The following is a 17,472-nucleotide window of genomic DNA, read 5'->3' as shown; positions in this document are numbered from 1 at the left end:
TAAAGCCTAAGCGATTCACACACATTTGTGCAGTCATGCAAAACTATTAATAACGGGTGGTTAAAAAAAAGTTTACTTCTTTTTGAATTTTTTCATTTGCGAAAACGGTTGCTAAAATTGATAAGAAACGATTAAGAAGAAACGAATATTATACAATCCGAAGTTCTGTAGTAATATTCGTGTCTGATTCGTCACTTTTTTGTTACACTTTCAACAGCAACAAGAAAATTGGAAGTATTCTTTAATTAAGAGCAAGGTCTTTATTTTTTCTGCTTACTTTATGTGTATTTTTCCAGTGGATTTACGTAATTTATACCAGTTTGTTCGATGCGGCAGTTCCAAATATTAGATAAGGAAGCTTTTCAGTATGATAATTTCACCAGTGTAATCAACATAGCACAGATATACGAATATAATTATTTGTGAAATAATGTGTCCAGTTATGATGTATTCTATTGGTCTAAAATGCCAATAAATCATCATACCACTTAAAAGAGAAGTTTGCTGCGGAGCCACCCTTTACAAAATATGTTTACGTATCATCTTATATGAGATAATTTGCAAATTTAGCGCGATTATTTTGCAAATGTCTGAAGATGGGCCAACAGGTCACCAGCGGCGATGCAGTTGGCATTTATTATTGCGTGTATGTAATTATGGATATTTGGGCCGTTATGAGTGTAGCTGGTGAAACACTAATTGGAAATTAATTTGAAATATGTTGAGTGTTAGCCACTCGAGCCATTAACTCAAATGTGCATATAAGATTTGTCAAAAACGTGCGAGCGGCTTAAACGTTCGCTGGCGCTAAAACTGTTAAAGTGTTAAAGTGTCGATCTCGAAAAATTAAACGTTAATAAAATTTACTGCAAATATACGTAAATGCTACGCGATGAATTACTTCTCGAGTGTACTAGTGAGTAGCGAAAGTATCGTTGAGTGTATACAGAAATATGTATAATGGTACAAATATTCTTTTTCGTACCGGCGTATAAAATTACCAAAATACGAACAAGTTTTTAATCGGTTTTGAAGTTCAATATAGTCGGTTTAAACCCCAAGTTTGATATAATTACTCAAAGAGGGCCGTTAAAGTGCTTAGCTGGATTTTCCTTCATAATGCAGTGATCAAAATAAAGTCGGACTGACCAGAAAAACTGCATTTTCACTTATTTTCATATAAATGTTTATTATTATCACCTTCAAAATTGGCGCCTTTTGAACTAACACAAACATGTCAATACGTCTTCCATTTTTTTCTACCATTTACAAGCTTCATGCCCCAAACATTAACTGTGTTGTGTCTGTTGAGTCGATCCATAAGAGGTGTTGAGATCTTCTGATGACAAGTCGACGATTTTCAAGCACTGTTTCTTTCTGGAGTTATCTTTCTGGAGTTAAGGGCTTTAAATTGAAAAAATCATTATAAAAAGATATATAACATAAATTGTGACAAAAAAGTAAACGGAAATAGCAAATGAAATGCAAAATATTTAATTATTATCAATATTTATTTTGTCGACTTCGAAGTCATTACCACCAGATGTGTTACACTTATGCCAACAATTTTTTCAGTACTCGAAACACTTTTCATAAGCATTTTCTAGGATGGAATTCATCTCCATCAGCGGCTTTTATTTCATAACTTCGATCGACTGAAAACGAGCCCCACGAAGCGGCAGTTACAGTTTGGGGAACAATTAAAAAATCATACGGAGCCAAATCTGGTGAATACGGTGGTTGATCGATAGTATTAACTGCGTTTTTGGCTTTAAATTCAATCACACTAGTGGCTCGAGTAAAATTCATGAATTGTTCTTCCCCTACAAAAATAATGAGGATCACTTGAGCGTCTTTATCGTAATTTTTTGGTTTCGGTTCGTATTTTTTCCTTTCATTCCGATGATTGTTGACGTGTTTGCACTTCAAACTCATTAATCATTAATTAACGTATCATCGGCAGTTATAACGCTCTTTATGAATGTGGGATCAAAATTCGCACGATCAAACATGTCCAAAGACCTGTTAACGGTACTCATTTGAAAGAAAATGTAGGTTTAGCGGAACGAGTCTAGCAAGAAAGTTTTTCATACTCAAAATATCTACCAAAATCATTCGAACGGACTCGCGAGGGATGTCGCACTTTGTTACCCTCTCTCTAACGTTTGCCTGACGAGTTCCAAGCACCATGATCTTAACATCTTTAATATTTTATCTCTCGACCTCCTTTGAAGACCACTCATAAGCTTGTGTTGACAAAACGCGCTCATATTTGGCATAATAATTTAGGACAGTTCTACTACCTTAACAAAAGACTTTTTTTTTTTTGAAATATCAGTTACTCGGGGAATTTAACTACAATTTCCGGGTGCTTTTTGCCACAATTTATAAATCCCCCCCGCTCGTCAACCACCCACAGCAAATGTCATAACCTTGTATTCTAAAGCCTTCAACATTGTAACCGAAGATTAAATTTGAATACTTATGGACAACTTTTACTTTCTCTTTTCTCTCCCCAGTGTTTGGTTTTATTTCTCCAACTTCTCGGCCACAATATTGGTGAACCATTATTTGGCAATGAAAATGTACACATTAAAGTACATGTACCTGAAGAAATATCACACAAGGTTCACGAAACAATAATTTATGAACCCGCTAACAAAATTACTCATTATCATCGTCATCAACATGAACACCGCAAATATCCACAAAAATTAACAAGAACACAAATACGACATAATCAATATGATAATTTGCTGGAGGATATCTTATTAGCAGACTTTCAAACTACAACACATTTTGAGAAAACTAATGATGATATATATGAGCCTTTAAACCAACACACTGAAAACTATAGTAGGGACTATGATAAGGCGACATATAAAAAACCAGTAAAATATATAAATACCTATAAAGTGATCGAATATAAGGAACCAGTTAAAAGCAAAAATTTATACCCACCACAACATCAATACAAACGTCAACATAAATCGAAAACACATAACGTACTAAATCAATTTATTGAGTCGAAATATCTACCACCAACTGGAGGCGGAGATGTGCTCTACAACCTACCCGATAGCACAGATTTTTACCATTACCCAGTCAAAACACAAACAAAGTCTACAAACCCGCACAAGAATTCGATGAAATATCAAGAAGTGAATGATTACTATAAGCCCGCCCTTGACATAAAACCGCCTTATTACTCGCATAACGCTGATCTAAGCCCACAAGATGATTTTGAGCTGAGCACGAATATTAATTTGTTGCCAGCATACGATATTCCGGCATTATCAGCGGATCACACAGACACAGAGACATATGATTTGTTAACTCCCAACGAAACTCTCACTTTGCCCATTAAAGAGGCATCAGACTTCCATAGCCCATTACAGTCTCATGCCTTTAATAATGGAGATTTTAAGCCCTTCATTGGCGAAATGTACCTACCTGTTGGTGAATACAGTTCCATTACACATGAAGCAGCTGAGACTTACACGGGCATCGATAGCTATTCTGCAAGTCATGTGCAAGGCCTAGACTATATCAGCAATCCACCCTATCGACGCTGGAGTTCGTTTATTTAATTAGTTCTAATTATATGTATCTGTGTAAATGTATATATAGACTACACTAACTTAAGTGTGTATAACTGTTAAATGTATGTTAATTTATTTATAGAAATATGTACCTTTCAGGCATACGTAAATAGATTTAAATTATATATAATATATGGTATATGTGTAAGCTATGTATCTAGAAAGTGTCTTAAGTCGATTAGCTAAATAGGCGCATAGAATCGATTAGCATAATAAAAATAGTAAAAATAATAAAAAATACTAAAACGACAACAACAAAACCGATAATATGTAATGTCTGTTGTATTTGGCCGCCGGCGTCGCTTATTAACACTTAAAGGGTTTCTTTGTACTGTGGATTTCAATTATCACTTTAGTAGTAAGCGATTGAATAAAAAGTGGTCAAAGAAATTTACTTAAAAAATTAATTTTATAAAGGTGCGTAATTCTAAAGGTTTTTTTTTTTCTAATGATGAAGCAGAGTTTAGAGAAATTTCAGACACACACACACGTTTTTAAGGGGTTACATGGGTTTACGGGTTTCAAAAAATCTAACTTTTTTATTGTCTTATTAAATTCTGCAACACCTCTAGATTTTTGTTATATTGTCCTAAATTTTCAAGTTGATCCGAGTAATAGTTTCGGAGATACAGCCTTGATACTTGTGTAGTCGAGGTCTGCCATAAATCCAATTTTCAGTTTTTTCTTTGTCCTAGTTTTAAGTTAAGGTTTTAACTAAAACGCGAATTTTTTCACTTTAACAAATTCTAATAAAATATTTCATTTTTTCATATGAGATAAAAATTGTTGAAAAAATATTATTTTCACCCGAAGAAACCCATGTATCACCTTAGGACCAAATACTCTCGAATACCCTAAATAGTATTTTCGTTTTTGAAAAATATGTAAAGCTTATCTAGAATCTAGAATGTTCAAGTGAAGAAAAATATGTTCTGTTTTAAGGTTAGCAAATAAAATCCCTTCGCTGTATGTCATGTACATATAATTTGTTGTCCGGTGTACTCAGTCCAGGTGTTGAAGTTAATTTGCTATAATTTTAATGAGTCGCTTAAAAGCTATTTCTCTGCATAAAATTTTGATAGCACTCGCTTTGCTCAATACTTTCGACATCGGTCAAGGATTTCAAGGCATCTTACCAATGTCATTATACGATGTTAGGTGGTCAATAGCATCGGCATCAGTAGTATTTTCAATTTTCTTATAGGTCATAACCTTTATCTATGACCTTGTGACTGATGGCTTAGTCTCTAAAGCTGTTATTTTTATTTATTTTTTATGTGAAAGATTTAGTAATTAACTTTTTTGTTTAATATGCCAGCAAAATAAATTTTGAAATCCGTCTAATTCAAAAATTTGTTCTTCCTAAACTTATTAATATTTAGTAATAAGGAATGAAGTGGCTCCAAGTTATACACGCTCATGTATATACATTAATAATCAAAATTCAGCGGCTTAGAAGCTTTTGAACTTGGGCATAAATTGTATAAAGAAGATCATGTAAGTTGCTATTGAGCCAAGGATCTGAAAAACGAAAAAAATAAGCTTTTTTTTTTGCTTTCTAATTTGCTTGTTACACAAAAGAATTTTTGTATCTGGACTTACATCTCTTGCCATATCGCAGTTGAACACGAAGAAGCCAAAGCCGTCGATGATGATCCGCTGGTGAAGCATTTGCAAAGCAAAGCTTTGTAACTAAAAATTCAAATAGTGAAGTCTCATTACTAATTTTGTTGTGATTGTACACAGAATAGCCCGCGGCGTCATAGATATACACGAATGTGTGATACATATTTATAACGACATGTATGTATATATCTATAAAAGAAGCTTACCCGTGTTGAAATGTTGAAATCTTCAATGTCATGTCGTATTTTATGTATATTGTGTGCGAGGAAATTTGTCTGTGTCGAAAATAGAGAATTAAAGTAAAAGCAGTGGAGTACTTAATTTACAATTTTTTAATTATTTATACATGTTCATATGTAAGCGAACTATTGTCAAATTAACCACCTACCGAACGCATACAATTTCGTGACGTTATTAACAACAAAAAAATGGACAAGGCAGATGGAATAATAAGAAGGTACTCTGAAATGAAAGAAATAAAAAAAGAAATTTCTCTTCACTCAGCCATGTAAAAATATACAACATATTATATTATACGAAAAAAATATAAATATTGATCGACGCCGATGATGGCGCTCAGTCATTTTAATATGGAACAAGTTTTTCGGAACAGAAGAGGATTTTCCAAAACTGAATCTCATTTCTCAAAAACTACTTGACTGACTTGAAATAGTTTTGGTTCATAAAATTCTCATAATGCATAAAAAATATTTTTCTTCCTTATTGGCGTAGACACCGCTTACAACAGCGCGCCAGTCGTTTCTCCTTTTCTCTGTTTGTAGCCAATTGGAGATTCCAAGACTAGCCAGGTCCTTCTCCAACTAGTGGAGTGGAAGTCTTCCTTTACTTTTGATTTTCTCGAGGAGGATTTTTAATCCGAAGCTGTTTCCTTGTTTCCATTGGTAGTGTTTTTTATGTAGCGGGTCCTAAACACAACGCACAACCCTGGGGAGAGGATGTTTCGCTTTTTCACCTTAGCTTGCCTTCACACAGAAGTTTTTTTGGCTACCCAAAGGTTACTTGGTATAAGACCGAAAGTAATAGCTGCTTGAATCATAAGTTAAAAAGTCGTTTCGGACCACTCCCAAGTGAAGAGAACTTTTCTCACTAGCGTGAACTTCTGTACATGGCTCCATTCTCCCAAAAAAAAAAATACCACAATTGTAAATATTTACAAAAAAGTTCCATCCAGCCATACTAATTTATAATTAATGATCCATTTATGCCAAGACATAAAGACTTACCAGTAATATTCTCTCCATTGTAAATCATCCAATAGGACCAGTAGCATTCGGATAAGATCATAACATAATCCTTAATATAGTTACATGTCATGGACCTACCCACAGATTTTTTCAAGAGTGTAGACATATCGTATATATCCTGATAGCATTCCATGAAGGCCTGCAGCTCAGCACATATTTTTCGTACGAATTCGTCGCGCTTTTGAAACTTAACGCGACAGCTGCGTTCGCTAAATAAGACCAAACGTTCAACATTCCTATTCAAGTGTTCCACCTCGATGCGCAACATTTCCATAAAGAATGTGATTTGCACAGTACGAAGACTACAAATCAGTCCACTCGGTATGAAGGGTACGAAAAATGTTATCCACATACGATTTCTACCGATCTCTTGTATGTAAGCCACGTCAACTATAATCACAGTCAGAATGAAAAGACTACTTCGACAAAAGAAAGTACGGTAAAGACCGAATTCGGCACGGCCGCCAACAGAACCGTGCCATTTGTAATGGAGTTGTGTGTAGACCAAGAGGAACTGTTGCATTTGGCGGCGACACAATATCGTTTCGGTGAGTATTACGAAATGCGATATGATTGTGCCAATCAATTTGAGCAAATCATTAAATTTACCGAAACTATCACTGTTGTAGAGTATCGAATCGTGATTGACGCTTGTCCAAAAGTGCACCCAGAAAAATATTATCAAATGCAAACAATGCCACAGCAACAGGAATCGCTGCTGGCACACGCTGTCGGGCTGTGGGCGTTGGTTGACCGTGGCGAGGTCAGACCGTCGTCGCAATGGCACAGCACACTGGCCGAACAGCTGGCCCAGACGCAGTAACAGCAAGGTGAAGGTATCCAATCGCACCGGCTGCTGAAGGCTTGTGCTGGTGGTCTTACGCTGCTTCATATCTACATATGCAACAGTGGCTTATACCTCTCGAAATCTAGTTGTTTTCTTATTTTATTGGCAACCCAAAGATTTGCAAAGCCGCGCGTTAGTTTCGTACTGACAATCGTATGTGCCGTTGTGCGATTGGTTCGACGCAATCGAAAAATTAATTCATTTCGCAATTCCATTAATTTGATTGTTCGTTCCACTGGTCGAAAAGTGTGTCCGCGATGCTAATCACCCTTTTCTGACACTAACTGAGTAATTGCTAACGCTGTTGGTTGACGAAAACTTAGCGACGCTGCGCTGGCGACGCCTGTTCGGAAGCAACGGCAGTGGGTTGGCTTTATAAAATATGGTTTTGTGTTAAATGCCACGAACAGGTGTTCAAATTTATTAATATGTTTACATATACATTTACATGTCACTTTAATCGAAGGGTATAAGAGCTCAAAATGAATAAACTGAAAAATGTGATCGGAGGAATTTCACGCTTTATCCAAATTCGCTGATACAGTTCAAAGCCAAAGAAAAGCCATTTAATAATCTGAAAAGCTGCTGATTGATTCGACTTTTAACATGACTTGATAACTAAGAAAGCCGTTGGATTGAGGATCTCTCGAACATAACCTATCGTTAACTATATCCGGTCGCGGACACGTAGAAATTTCTTTATTAAAGAAGTATTACTTCGTCGAAGTGATAATGTGATAAGACAGTTAAGTCTCTTCTATGGCACGGACTGACGGAAGCCTACTGACCTACTCTGCTCTATATGTCTCAGTTTTGTCATGATTGAGGCTGCCGCTTTGCTGACAGTTTTCCAGTTCTTAGTGGACTGATACATGGGTATCGTTAAATTTTCCACCGTAAAACTACTACCAAGTGTATTTAGGTTTTTCCCTTGTACTTAAAAAGCGAGGACAATAAAATAATACATGCTCAGAGTCTTCAACGCACTGTGAACACGTCGGACAATTTAGACTAATGTCGTACTGGAATCTGTACAGGTAGCTTCTAACGCTTCTCACGTCCACTTATTATTTGGGTTAGATAGAAATCCACATCAGCATGTCGTCTATCTATCCACGAATGGATGTCTGGTATCAGTCTGTGGGTCCACCATCCTTTCAGTGCGGTTTGCCACCGCTGCTGCTATATTGTTAAGGTTTTGACTCTCTCACCTCTTTTGGCTCTTATAGACGGTTCTGATAAGTTGTATATCCGCTCGTATTCGTCACTCTGGATGTCAATGGGCTTCATACTGACTAATACCTAAGCAGCGTTGCTTGATATTGTTCGGAAAGAACTGTTAACTCTTAGTGCCGATAGCCTGTGCATATTTATCTGGCCTATGCTTTAATTCAAAGCGGCGGGAGCCATATTGGAACGCAGACAGCCTTTATTTACCATCATTCTTGATAAGATGTTTACGATTTTATTCGCTTTACTTGCAGTTTATTCTAGGTGATCCATAAAATTGAGCTTTGAGTCCGTTATTACTCCCAGATACTTTAGTTGGGGCTGTGAACAAATCTCACACTTCTCTATGATGAGAGCTATAATTTTTCCACTTTTCTAGTACTTATGAACAAGACTTCTGCCTTTTGCTCAGCTATTTCTAAACTCATTGAGCAGGACCATTAGCACAGACCGTTTATGCACTCATTTCATTTGCTCCGGAGACCTTCTGGTATTTAGCCACTGCTACCACAATAAGGTCATCTGCGTATGGCTTTCGGTTGGTGTTTCCTTAGCAGAGTAATCTGCCCCTGCCGATCTGTAGGCAACCGAACAGGTCACAGGTTGCGGATAGTAAAAGGCCTTTAAATTTTTTAACGGTTATCTACAAATAACCAATAAGCAGTACATCGACTGGGGGGGGGGGGGGGGGTTAGCTGTCAGAGAAGTTTATGGTTGCAATGAAATTTTCATAAAACAATTTGAGGGATTATGCAGTCATGGCAGTCCTTGACGCATATAAATTTTGTCCCGTTCAGACTGTTGTGAGCTTTAATCTTAATCGACTTTCCGCTTTCCTACACCCGATTCAATTTGAATATCAATTGGGTTGGTATCTTACTAAATCTGATTGAAAAACACTGAATCAAAATTTTCATCATATTTCAGATACTTTGTAAAAAACTTAATTTACAACACGACCTATCCGTAAGACACTGAGGAACTCCACCACTGTGCGACTAATTAATGTAATGCGCTGTAGTGCAAATAATCTTTCTTGGGTATTTCATGTATCAGTATTATTTATACCTCCTTGTAATAGTGAACTTTTAAGTTTATTTGCATTTCTTGATTAATGAGCCGTCAATTACGATAACCGCAGCGACTTTGTTCAGTTGCTTTACGAACTTTGTCATGCACAAGCAGGTTCCCTTCGTGGTGCGTTTTCACACGAGATTGTTTCAAATCATCGGCTGCTGCGATGTTTCGTGGCAGACACAGCCGCGAGAGAAAAGACTTTCCGAACAACGCTTAGTGGCCTGGACCGTTCTAGTTTTGTTAATATATTCTTTCGTCTTCATTAATACCTTCGTACATCCGTCGGCTTTCCTCTTCACCAGTGAAAGTTTTGGCTACTTCGTAGATGCGCTAAAAGTTTGCCTAGCATATGTTACGGTGGCCATCATCTATACGGAGACAGTGTTGCGGCGGCATGCCTTACAACACTTCTGGCAAAGATATGCGTTGCTAAATCCAGCATCAAATCAACAAGTTGAACCAGTGAAAATTGATTGGAACTCACAGTTGAGAGCATATCATCGATTTCTCTACGTCTTCTACGGCATAACGGTGTTGGACTTGATTTTAGAGATTATATATTATGTGATGCGTGCGAAGGACGATCATATGCTACAGTTTTTACTTATGTTCACACCCTATACTTATATGATACATTTACGGAATATGCAAATCATATTCCATATTGTGATTATAAATCATGAACTGGTGAAATTGCGCCACGACATTGGCCTGCTGGCGGAGTATACCCGATTTACACGCAACACAATGCCTTTCGTGGGTTTCGAAGATTTCGTGCGTCAAAAGCTAGCTGAGAAGCAGCTGATATATCAACGTATCTATGAAATGTGCGACTACTTTCAACAGGCCCTTGGCATTTCAACGATTGCTGTCCTTCTCATGACGTACGTCCGTTTAGTCGTCGACGCATATTTCACGCTGTACTCGTTTCACACGGAAAGTCAGCCTGAGTATATAGGTAATGTAATGAAAAGTTACTAATTTGAAATCTGTCAATCTTATATTTATTCGATAAGTGGAGGTCTACTCAGATTTACAGATTCGTCTAATATAAAGTTAGACAGCGGCCTTTTTAAGTTTTGAACCCACAATTGCCTCCATATGCCATAAATTTGTGTGTACATAAATAGGGTTTTGAGTCATAATGAAGTACTTTGTAATATTGACTACACTACAGGATTTTACAATAAGAGTGATATGAATTCTTTAAACAAAAAAACAAAACAAAAACACTAGTTGTTAAGGAAATTCAAATTTTTTTTATAATTTGATGTGAAGCCACAATCTGTAGGCAAAAAATAGTAAGATTTTTTAATTTAAGTTAAAAGTTTGAGTTTGAAGAAGTTCCAATAAATTTTGTATGCAAAATCAAATTTCTGGTGCCAAAACGTTCAGAATGTAGAAAAAGGCCTCCGGTGATAATTATTTATAGCGAAAAAACGTTTTTGATTGCTGTAAATTATTCAAGATGGTCGAGAACGTGTTGACGACGCACCACGTTCAGGATGGTCATCAACATCAACTGATGATCAACACGTCAATAAAATTTAGGAATTGGTACTTGAGAATCAATGATTAACAATCAGATATCTTACTGGCATCATTGGAGTATCAGAAGTAGTCAGAATCAGTGAAAACTACTTTGAAAGTTCATTTCAGCCTCAGAAAAGTGAAAGCTCGATTGGTTCCAGAATCAATCATTTTTATTTGGACAAACACCGTCGCAGGACTACCAGGATATCATGAAACGTACTATTACTGACGATGAGTTTTGGATCTATACTTACGGTAACAGATGATCAAACGGCCGAACATCTTGGCAAAGGTGAGCCGAATCCGAAAAAACCACATCAAAGCAGGTAAAAAAAACAAGGTTATGTTGACAATTTTCTTCGATTATCGAGGTGTGGTGACTCCGAATTTCTTCCGACCGACCAAACTGTCAACAATTAATATCATTTGAGTGAAAGGCACAAGTGTATTGGGACCAAGGGGGATTACTTTGAGGGGAACAAATAGATTTTGAAGAATTAATTAGTTACAGTGACTTCAAATAACCCCACAAGAAGAAGCCTAATATTGTTAAATTACAACTTCTTGGAAGCAATTCAATGCCACAGTTCCTTGAAATAATCGAATCTCTAAATTTTTCGTCTTGTTGGAACCTGATATTGTCAAGTTCAACTTAAAAGTGACCTCTCTCCAAAATTTGGTGAAATCGCATCTCTACAGCATATGTTTGCTATACTGATCGATAAAGGTCATGTTCTTTTATAGATAACTTTTTATTTGACGAGATATCTTCACAAAATTTGGTTTAGATCGGACTATTAAAGCATTTAGCTTCCTTACAAACTGATTGGTCAAGATCAAATCCTTTATGGCAAGCTTCTTTATTTTACGATTTTACATCTAGTCGATTATTTTCAACGGCACAATCTGTAAACAAATTCTTGTTGTGCATAGATATTCGTATACTAACTATTACTTCAATTTATCAAAAAAATCTTCTGTTACTAATAAATAGATTTATTTAGATTTATTTATGCATATTTATCAATCGTACCAACTGTATCAATCAGTTGTGAGAAATGTCCTTTCACTCATTTACAATGCCTTATCACTCAATGACATCCTTCGATGAATTCATGACACTTTCCAATTTACCACGACACAGCTCACAGTTCAGTTGAAAGCTTCGCAATGACTATACAAGTGCCCTCCGTTGTGCGTCTACATATACGTTTCTTTCAATTAATCGGTTGTTTCGACGTCTCTCTGCACGGACACGCAAAAGTTCAAAGAGTCACTGAACAGCGGCTGGTGACTTTAACATTACTTCTCTTGCTCTTATTTTTCGTAACGACGGTGAACACCTTTCTGAGACCCACTGAATTTCTCTACACCGCCAATCGTTTCGGCTATTTCAATGATGTCCTGAAGGTATGCATTGCCCAGCTGACAGTTTTCATCATTTATATGGAGACGGTGTTGGGCCGTCATGCGCTTCGGAACTTTTGGCAAAGATACGCGTTGCTAAATAAAATAAACGCCGATAAATTCAAAAGTAGTAACGACAATTGGCGTGTCCAGTTGAAGACATATCGACGTTTCCTGTGTATTTTCTACGGCATTACATTATTTGACGTGTCCATCGAGGTAGTGTTCCATATCATGCGTCCAGCCAATCGAAATTTGCTCTTGTTTTGGACGATGTTTACACCTTTCATGTATATGGCACATTTTCGGAATATGCAGATAATATTACATATCGAAATTATACGACATGAACTGAAGAAGTTGCGTCACGATATCGGCCTGCTGGCGGCGTATACCAGCTTTTCCCGACTCATTGTGCCCTTCGCGGGCTTCGAACGCTACGTGCGTCACAAGTTGGCTGAGAAGCAATTGGTTTATCAACGCATCTACGAGATGCTTTACGACTTTCAGCGTGCCTTCAGCATGTCAAGCATGGCGGTGCTGCTGATGATTTATGTGCGAGTGGTCGTCGATGCGTACTTCATGTTTTTGAGCTATAGTTCCGGCTGGCAAATTTTAGGTACTCACGGAAATTATATATTTCTAAACTTTTATGTTCTTTCCTTATGTTTCGACAAGGTTTCAGTGTATTGGGATTTTAGTTCTTTTATTTTGAGTTCTTTAGGCGATGCCGAATATTTTTTTTTTCAGTTAAGCGATTATTCTAGTGTAGATTCAATAACCTGGAGGCTGGAGTCATGTGTAAAAGTTCACGCAAGTGAGGAGAGTTCTCTGATCGCCATTCACTTGGGAGTGGCCAGAAACGATTCTTTTACATATGGCTCAAGCAGCACACGATTTCCGGTCTTTGACCAAGTATCCTCTGGGTAACCTAAGAACATCTGTTTGAAGGCGAGCTAAAGTGAGAAGGCGAAGCACCCCTCTGGGTTTGGGACCCGCCACTTAGCAAACGCCCCCAATGAAAAGTCAAAAACAGCTGCCGATGAGAGACCCTCCCTTTGATGACGACCATGCCAAACGAACCCACTGGAAGAAGAAGAGGAAGAGCAAGACCTCCACTTCGTTGAAGGGACCAGGTGGAAAAGGACCTGGCTTCGCATGGAATCTCTAATTGTCGCCACCTTGCGAAAAGAAGAAACGACTGGCGCGCTGTTGTTAACACGGCTATAATCGCGTAAGTGGTTTCTACGCCAGTAAAGAAGAAGAAGAAGAATTCGATAATGTATGTATGTCCATTATACATTTGTGGTATCGAGATCAGTTTAGGAGGCTTCAAAATCTGTTGGTTCCCATTGACCTAACAGTGGCTGTGTCTCTTACTGCAATTTGAAGACGACAAGAGTATTTAATATTTCAACATCGACTTCGACCTCGACCTCGCCGTCGACCTTTAAATATTTTTCAAGAGTGTTTCTTTTTATTTATAGGTTATCTAGACCAGATAAAAATGCAATTTTTGAATATGTCTACGACATTTTTTCTGATTTATTGACAATTTTTAATTTTCTCTATCATTTTACAGAAAATTTGTTGCTGCTGCCGGCATACTTAGAGATTCCAGCACTTCTATTGACCTCACAAAAGTGCATGAACGAGGTATATGTATATACACCTTTGTATTATTTTATGGTTTTTGAAATTATTTTCACGAAATTTTCTTCAGGTGAAGTTCATAGCATTTGAACTGCATAACATTCGGAGCTCCGTGGATAACTCACTTATATCGATTCAGGTATTTATTTGACGTAAATATCTAAAGTATAAACTTCCTGAAGACTCCCGCACAAATGTTTTGAAACTTTGATAAGATTCAATTTGAATTCCCAAAATCAAAGTTCTCATGGGCGCGCTTTAAAAAAGAGAAGGTTCCGGTTCAACACCGGAGTGTCCTCAGTTTTGTCGCGTATAACTCCATTTTGCGTTGACGCCCTTCGGCTGCGCTTGAAAAAAGAACCCTGGACGATCCCACATCGGAATTTATTTAAGGAAGGGAAGGGAAATTCGTATTAGACATTTGCATAAAACAAATGGAGGTTTTCAATCTGAGACAAAGTCAGACTTCTATAATATTGATTTTTATCGTTCCGTTCAAATTGTTTGGTGCTTTCAATAAAACTGCTTAAGTTCGTTATGCTTTTTTCGAGACAGCCATTCAAAGTTTGGAACCTGATGTGTTCCAAGAACTGTGTATATGTGCTAGAGCTGGGCATTCATATAGCTAGTAGTTGCGGCAAATATGTTTATAGGGCAGACTCATTTTTAGCACGTGTTCTCCAAACGGCTATTACCCCGTTATAGCTATTAAAGAGGCTGTTAGTCTGAAAATACTATTCCTGCATCTACGTAATAAACCCGTTTTTCTAGTCTTATCATACTTTGGTCATATCTGCTTCGTTATCTTGCAGTTGGTTATTGATAAAAAGAGACTCTTTGTTTGGTCAACTCTTCTGCTTTTTCTTTACCGAAAATGTTCTTTGGCTGAGAACAGAAATTAAGGGCAAGTGGAGTTGACTCGCCAGTGAGCGTAATCTTTTCAGCCATCATCCACTCTGGAATTAATAAGTGACGTAAATAAAGCCAGCAGTGCAGTCTGGCTAACCATGTTTATGGTTGCTTTCTAATCTTCTTATAGTTATTCAATATAGCACCACGCGCTCTATACCTTGAGAGTTTAATAGTCGTATACAGAGATGGATACCGAGGAGTTTATCCACTCACTTACCTCGCAGTCCATTTTGGACCTACTAAACATTTGCTCCATTCAGGTCTAGAGGGTGTCTTCACCTGGAAGTGGCCTTTATAATCTAATTTTGGGTGAATGTAGACTTCAGAGTAAGGACACTGGGACTTCGCTTAAACGAAGGTAGTTGCTTATATTTGAGTGACGGTGATGAGGATCTTGAAATTCGTGGGGGTATCACAACGTTTTATGTAAAAAGACGCTCTAGTTTGAGTTCGTGAGTTGATACTACTGCGATTATTGCGGAATTTATGCCAAAGCGAGAAGAATTTTGAGTTTGTTATATCAGTAGTCGAGCCTCTAGTGAATTGGCTTCAGCGTAAGGATGGTGTTCGTTCCAAATTTTCTCAGTTTGAGAAGTTTTACCAACTATAGAACTGGAATCACATTTGCTTCTTGCAACATCACCGGTCTGAGGGTGCCTTATAAGGTACTCGAGAGGGCGGTACCTCTAATTTGTTCAGGAATTGCTTTGGAAATGTTCATTGTGCCAAAATGCTTATTTCATTAACTTTTCACTAGTCACAGTAATAAGCCTTCCGTAAAGCGTATGCAGTAAGGAATAGATTGAGTAGTACGTGACTAAATGACTTATCTACAAATATTCGCTCAGTATGGGATTGTTGTAGATCGAGTTTCGGCGATTGAATGGGTGCGAGAGGGTGTCTGCTTATAAACTTGTGGAACATGAGCCCAACTGTGTGCGCGTCTTGTAGAAAGTAAGAGAAAAATATCTTATGACGGTATATTAACAAAGCGTTCTTTTACGAGGAGCTTGCTGTAAAAAATTTTGCAAATTTTCTATATATTTCAAATTTTATTTTGAGATTTGGTGTTAAAATGGAATTCTTTATTTGCAGATACAAAATTTCTCACTACAAATCTTACATCAGAAAATTCGTATTGATGGTTTGGGTATATCCGCTTTGGATGGAAAAATGCTAGTCAGTGTAAGTTTACAAAAAAAAAATTAAAATAAAGCAATTTAAGTGGACGAAGACTTACATAAAACTACAAAACTAAAACCAAAAATATATCATAAAATTTTGCAGCTCTGAGTCCGAAATTACGATTCTAAAGAATAACTAGGAAACATTAGGGGTTATCACACCAGATTTCATTTCCTCATTAGATATTATTTGAAGAAGTTATAGTAAGTAGGTGTCCCGAAAAAGTGTTGTTTAGATTTGCTAAACATTGTAATTGGAAACATTTCATTTTATATGTATTCCCGACTAATTTCGAGCAACGTTATAACAATGCCGCGATAGTGGAGTCTAGTTAACCGAACCGGGTTCAGATTTTAATACGATCAAAGTTTTCTGTCGTGGCAACAACGGCAGCCTATGATGTACTGCATTTTGGAACCACTTAGGTTGTCCAAAATTTTTGAATAATAATTGTTGTGCTCCAAAAATGACAAAAAAAAAATGGTTTGACCTTTATTGCTCCTCTTCTCTACACTATAATTTATGAAATAAAAAATGTTTATGAAAATTTTCAATTAAGAGCTCAACAAATCGTTGTGAAAACCCCTATTATGTTATAGCATTATAATTTTGTATTCAACTTCAACACAAGAACTCAAAAACTATTAGATATTCTTTAAACAGCTTCAAGCAATTAATCTTTACAAATACAAACAATTTTCGAATTTTCAGATTGTGGGCTCTATAACAACGTACATGGTGTTTTTCATACAATTTATGCCGAAATTCAAAAATTTATAAATACTACACAGCAAAAGCAGTAAATATTGTGTATGTGTATATGTATGTATGTATGTATGTACATCGAAGTTGCTTTGATCTGTATGCACAACGGTATTTACATAAACAGCAAATATTTCAAGTGTTACGACGTTATCAAAGCTTATACGCATTACTTAAACTAAAAGCTATACATATGCATGTATGTATATACTATATGTAACTTAGCCACTAATATATTATGTAAGCATACAAATTTGATGTGTTTTTTCCGTATATAGAATAAAATATTTGCAACATCTGAACTTCGTTGCACTGGAAATACTAGTAGTTTGGTTAAAAATTCAAGAAAAGCTTAAAATTAAAAAATATAATA

General features: G+C 36.7%; 3 protein-coding genes and 1 long non-coding RNA gene across 4 annotated transcripts; 2 read left to right on the top strand and 2 right to left on the bottom strand.

The window, feature by feature from the left end:
- Positions 1–842: 842 nt before the first annotated feature.
- On the top strand, positions 843–3,590 carry LOC108970980. Its single transcript, XM_018936735.1, has 2 exons — positions 843–916; positions 2,520–3,590. Exons 1-2 carry the CDS (start codon positions 893–895, stop codon positions 3,588–3,590), a joined length of 1,095 nt encoding a protein of 364 aa, XP_018792280.1. The 5' UTR covers positions 843–892.
- A 1,330-nt stretch (positions 3,591–4,920) lies between these two features.
- On the bottom strand, positions 4,921–5,514 carry LOC108971017. Its single transcript, XR_001993517.1, has 3 exons — positions 5,435–5,514; positions 5,205–5,294; positions 4,921–5,123 (listed from the first exon to the last, which is right to left on the bottom strand). It is a non-coding gene; the product is annotated as an uncharacterized LOC108971017 (long non-coding RNA).
- A 911-nt stretch (positions 5,515–6,425) lies between these two features.
- On the bottom strand, positions 6,426–7,385 carry LOC108970979 (gustatory receptor 8a-like). Its single transcript, XM_018936734.1, has one exon. It carries the CDS (start codon positions 7,383–7,385, stop codon positions 6,426–6,428), a length of 960 nt encoding a protein of 319 aa, XP_018792279.1.
- Positions 7,386–9,743: 2,358 nt separating this feature from the next.
- Positions 9,744–17,277, top strand: LOC108970978 (gustatory receptor 8a). Its single transcript, XM_018936733.1, has 6 exons — positions 9,744–10,605; positions 12,325–13,206; positions 14,170–14,243; positions 14,311–14,379; positions 16,248–16,337; positions 17,049–17,277. Exons 1-6 carry the CDS (start codon positions 9,744–9,746, stop codon positions 17,115–17,117), a joined length of 2,046 nt encoding a protein of 681 aa, XP_018792278.1. The 3' UTR covers positions 17,118–17,277.
- The last annotated feature ends 195 nt before the right edge of the window (positions 17,278–17,472 follow it).

The sequence above is a fragment of the Bactrocera latifrons genome, unplaced genomic scaffold (assembly GCF_001853355.1).
Source record: "Bactrocera latifrons isolate USDA-ARS-PBARC rearing strain unplaced genomic scaffold, ASM185335v1 scaffold_32, whole genome shotgun sequence".
NCBI lineage: Eukaryota > Metazoa > Arthropoda > Insecta > Diptera > Tephritidae > Bactrocera > Bactrocera latifrons.
This window is presented reverse-complemented; position numbering and strand designations above follow the sequence as displayed.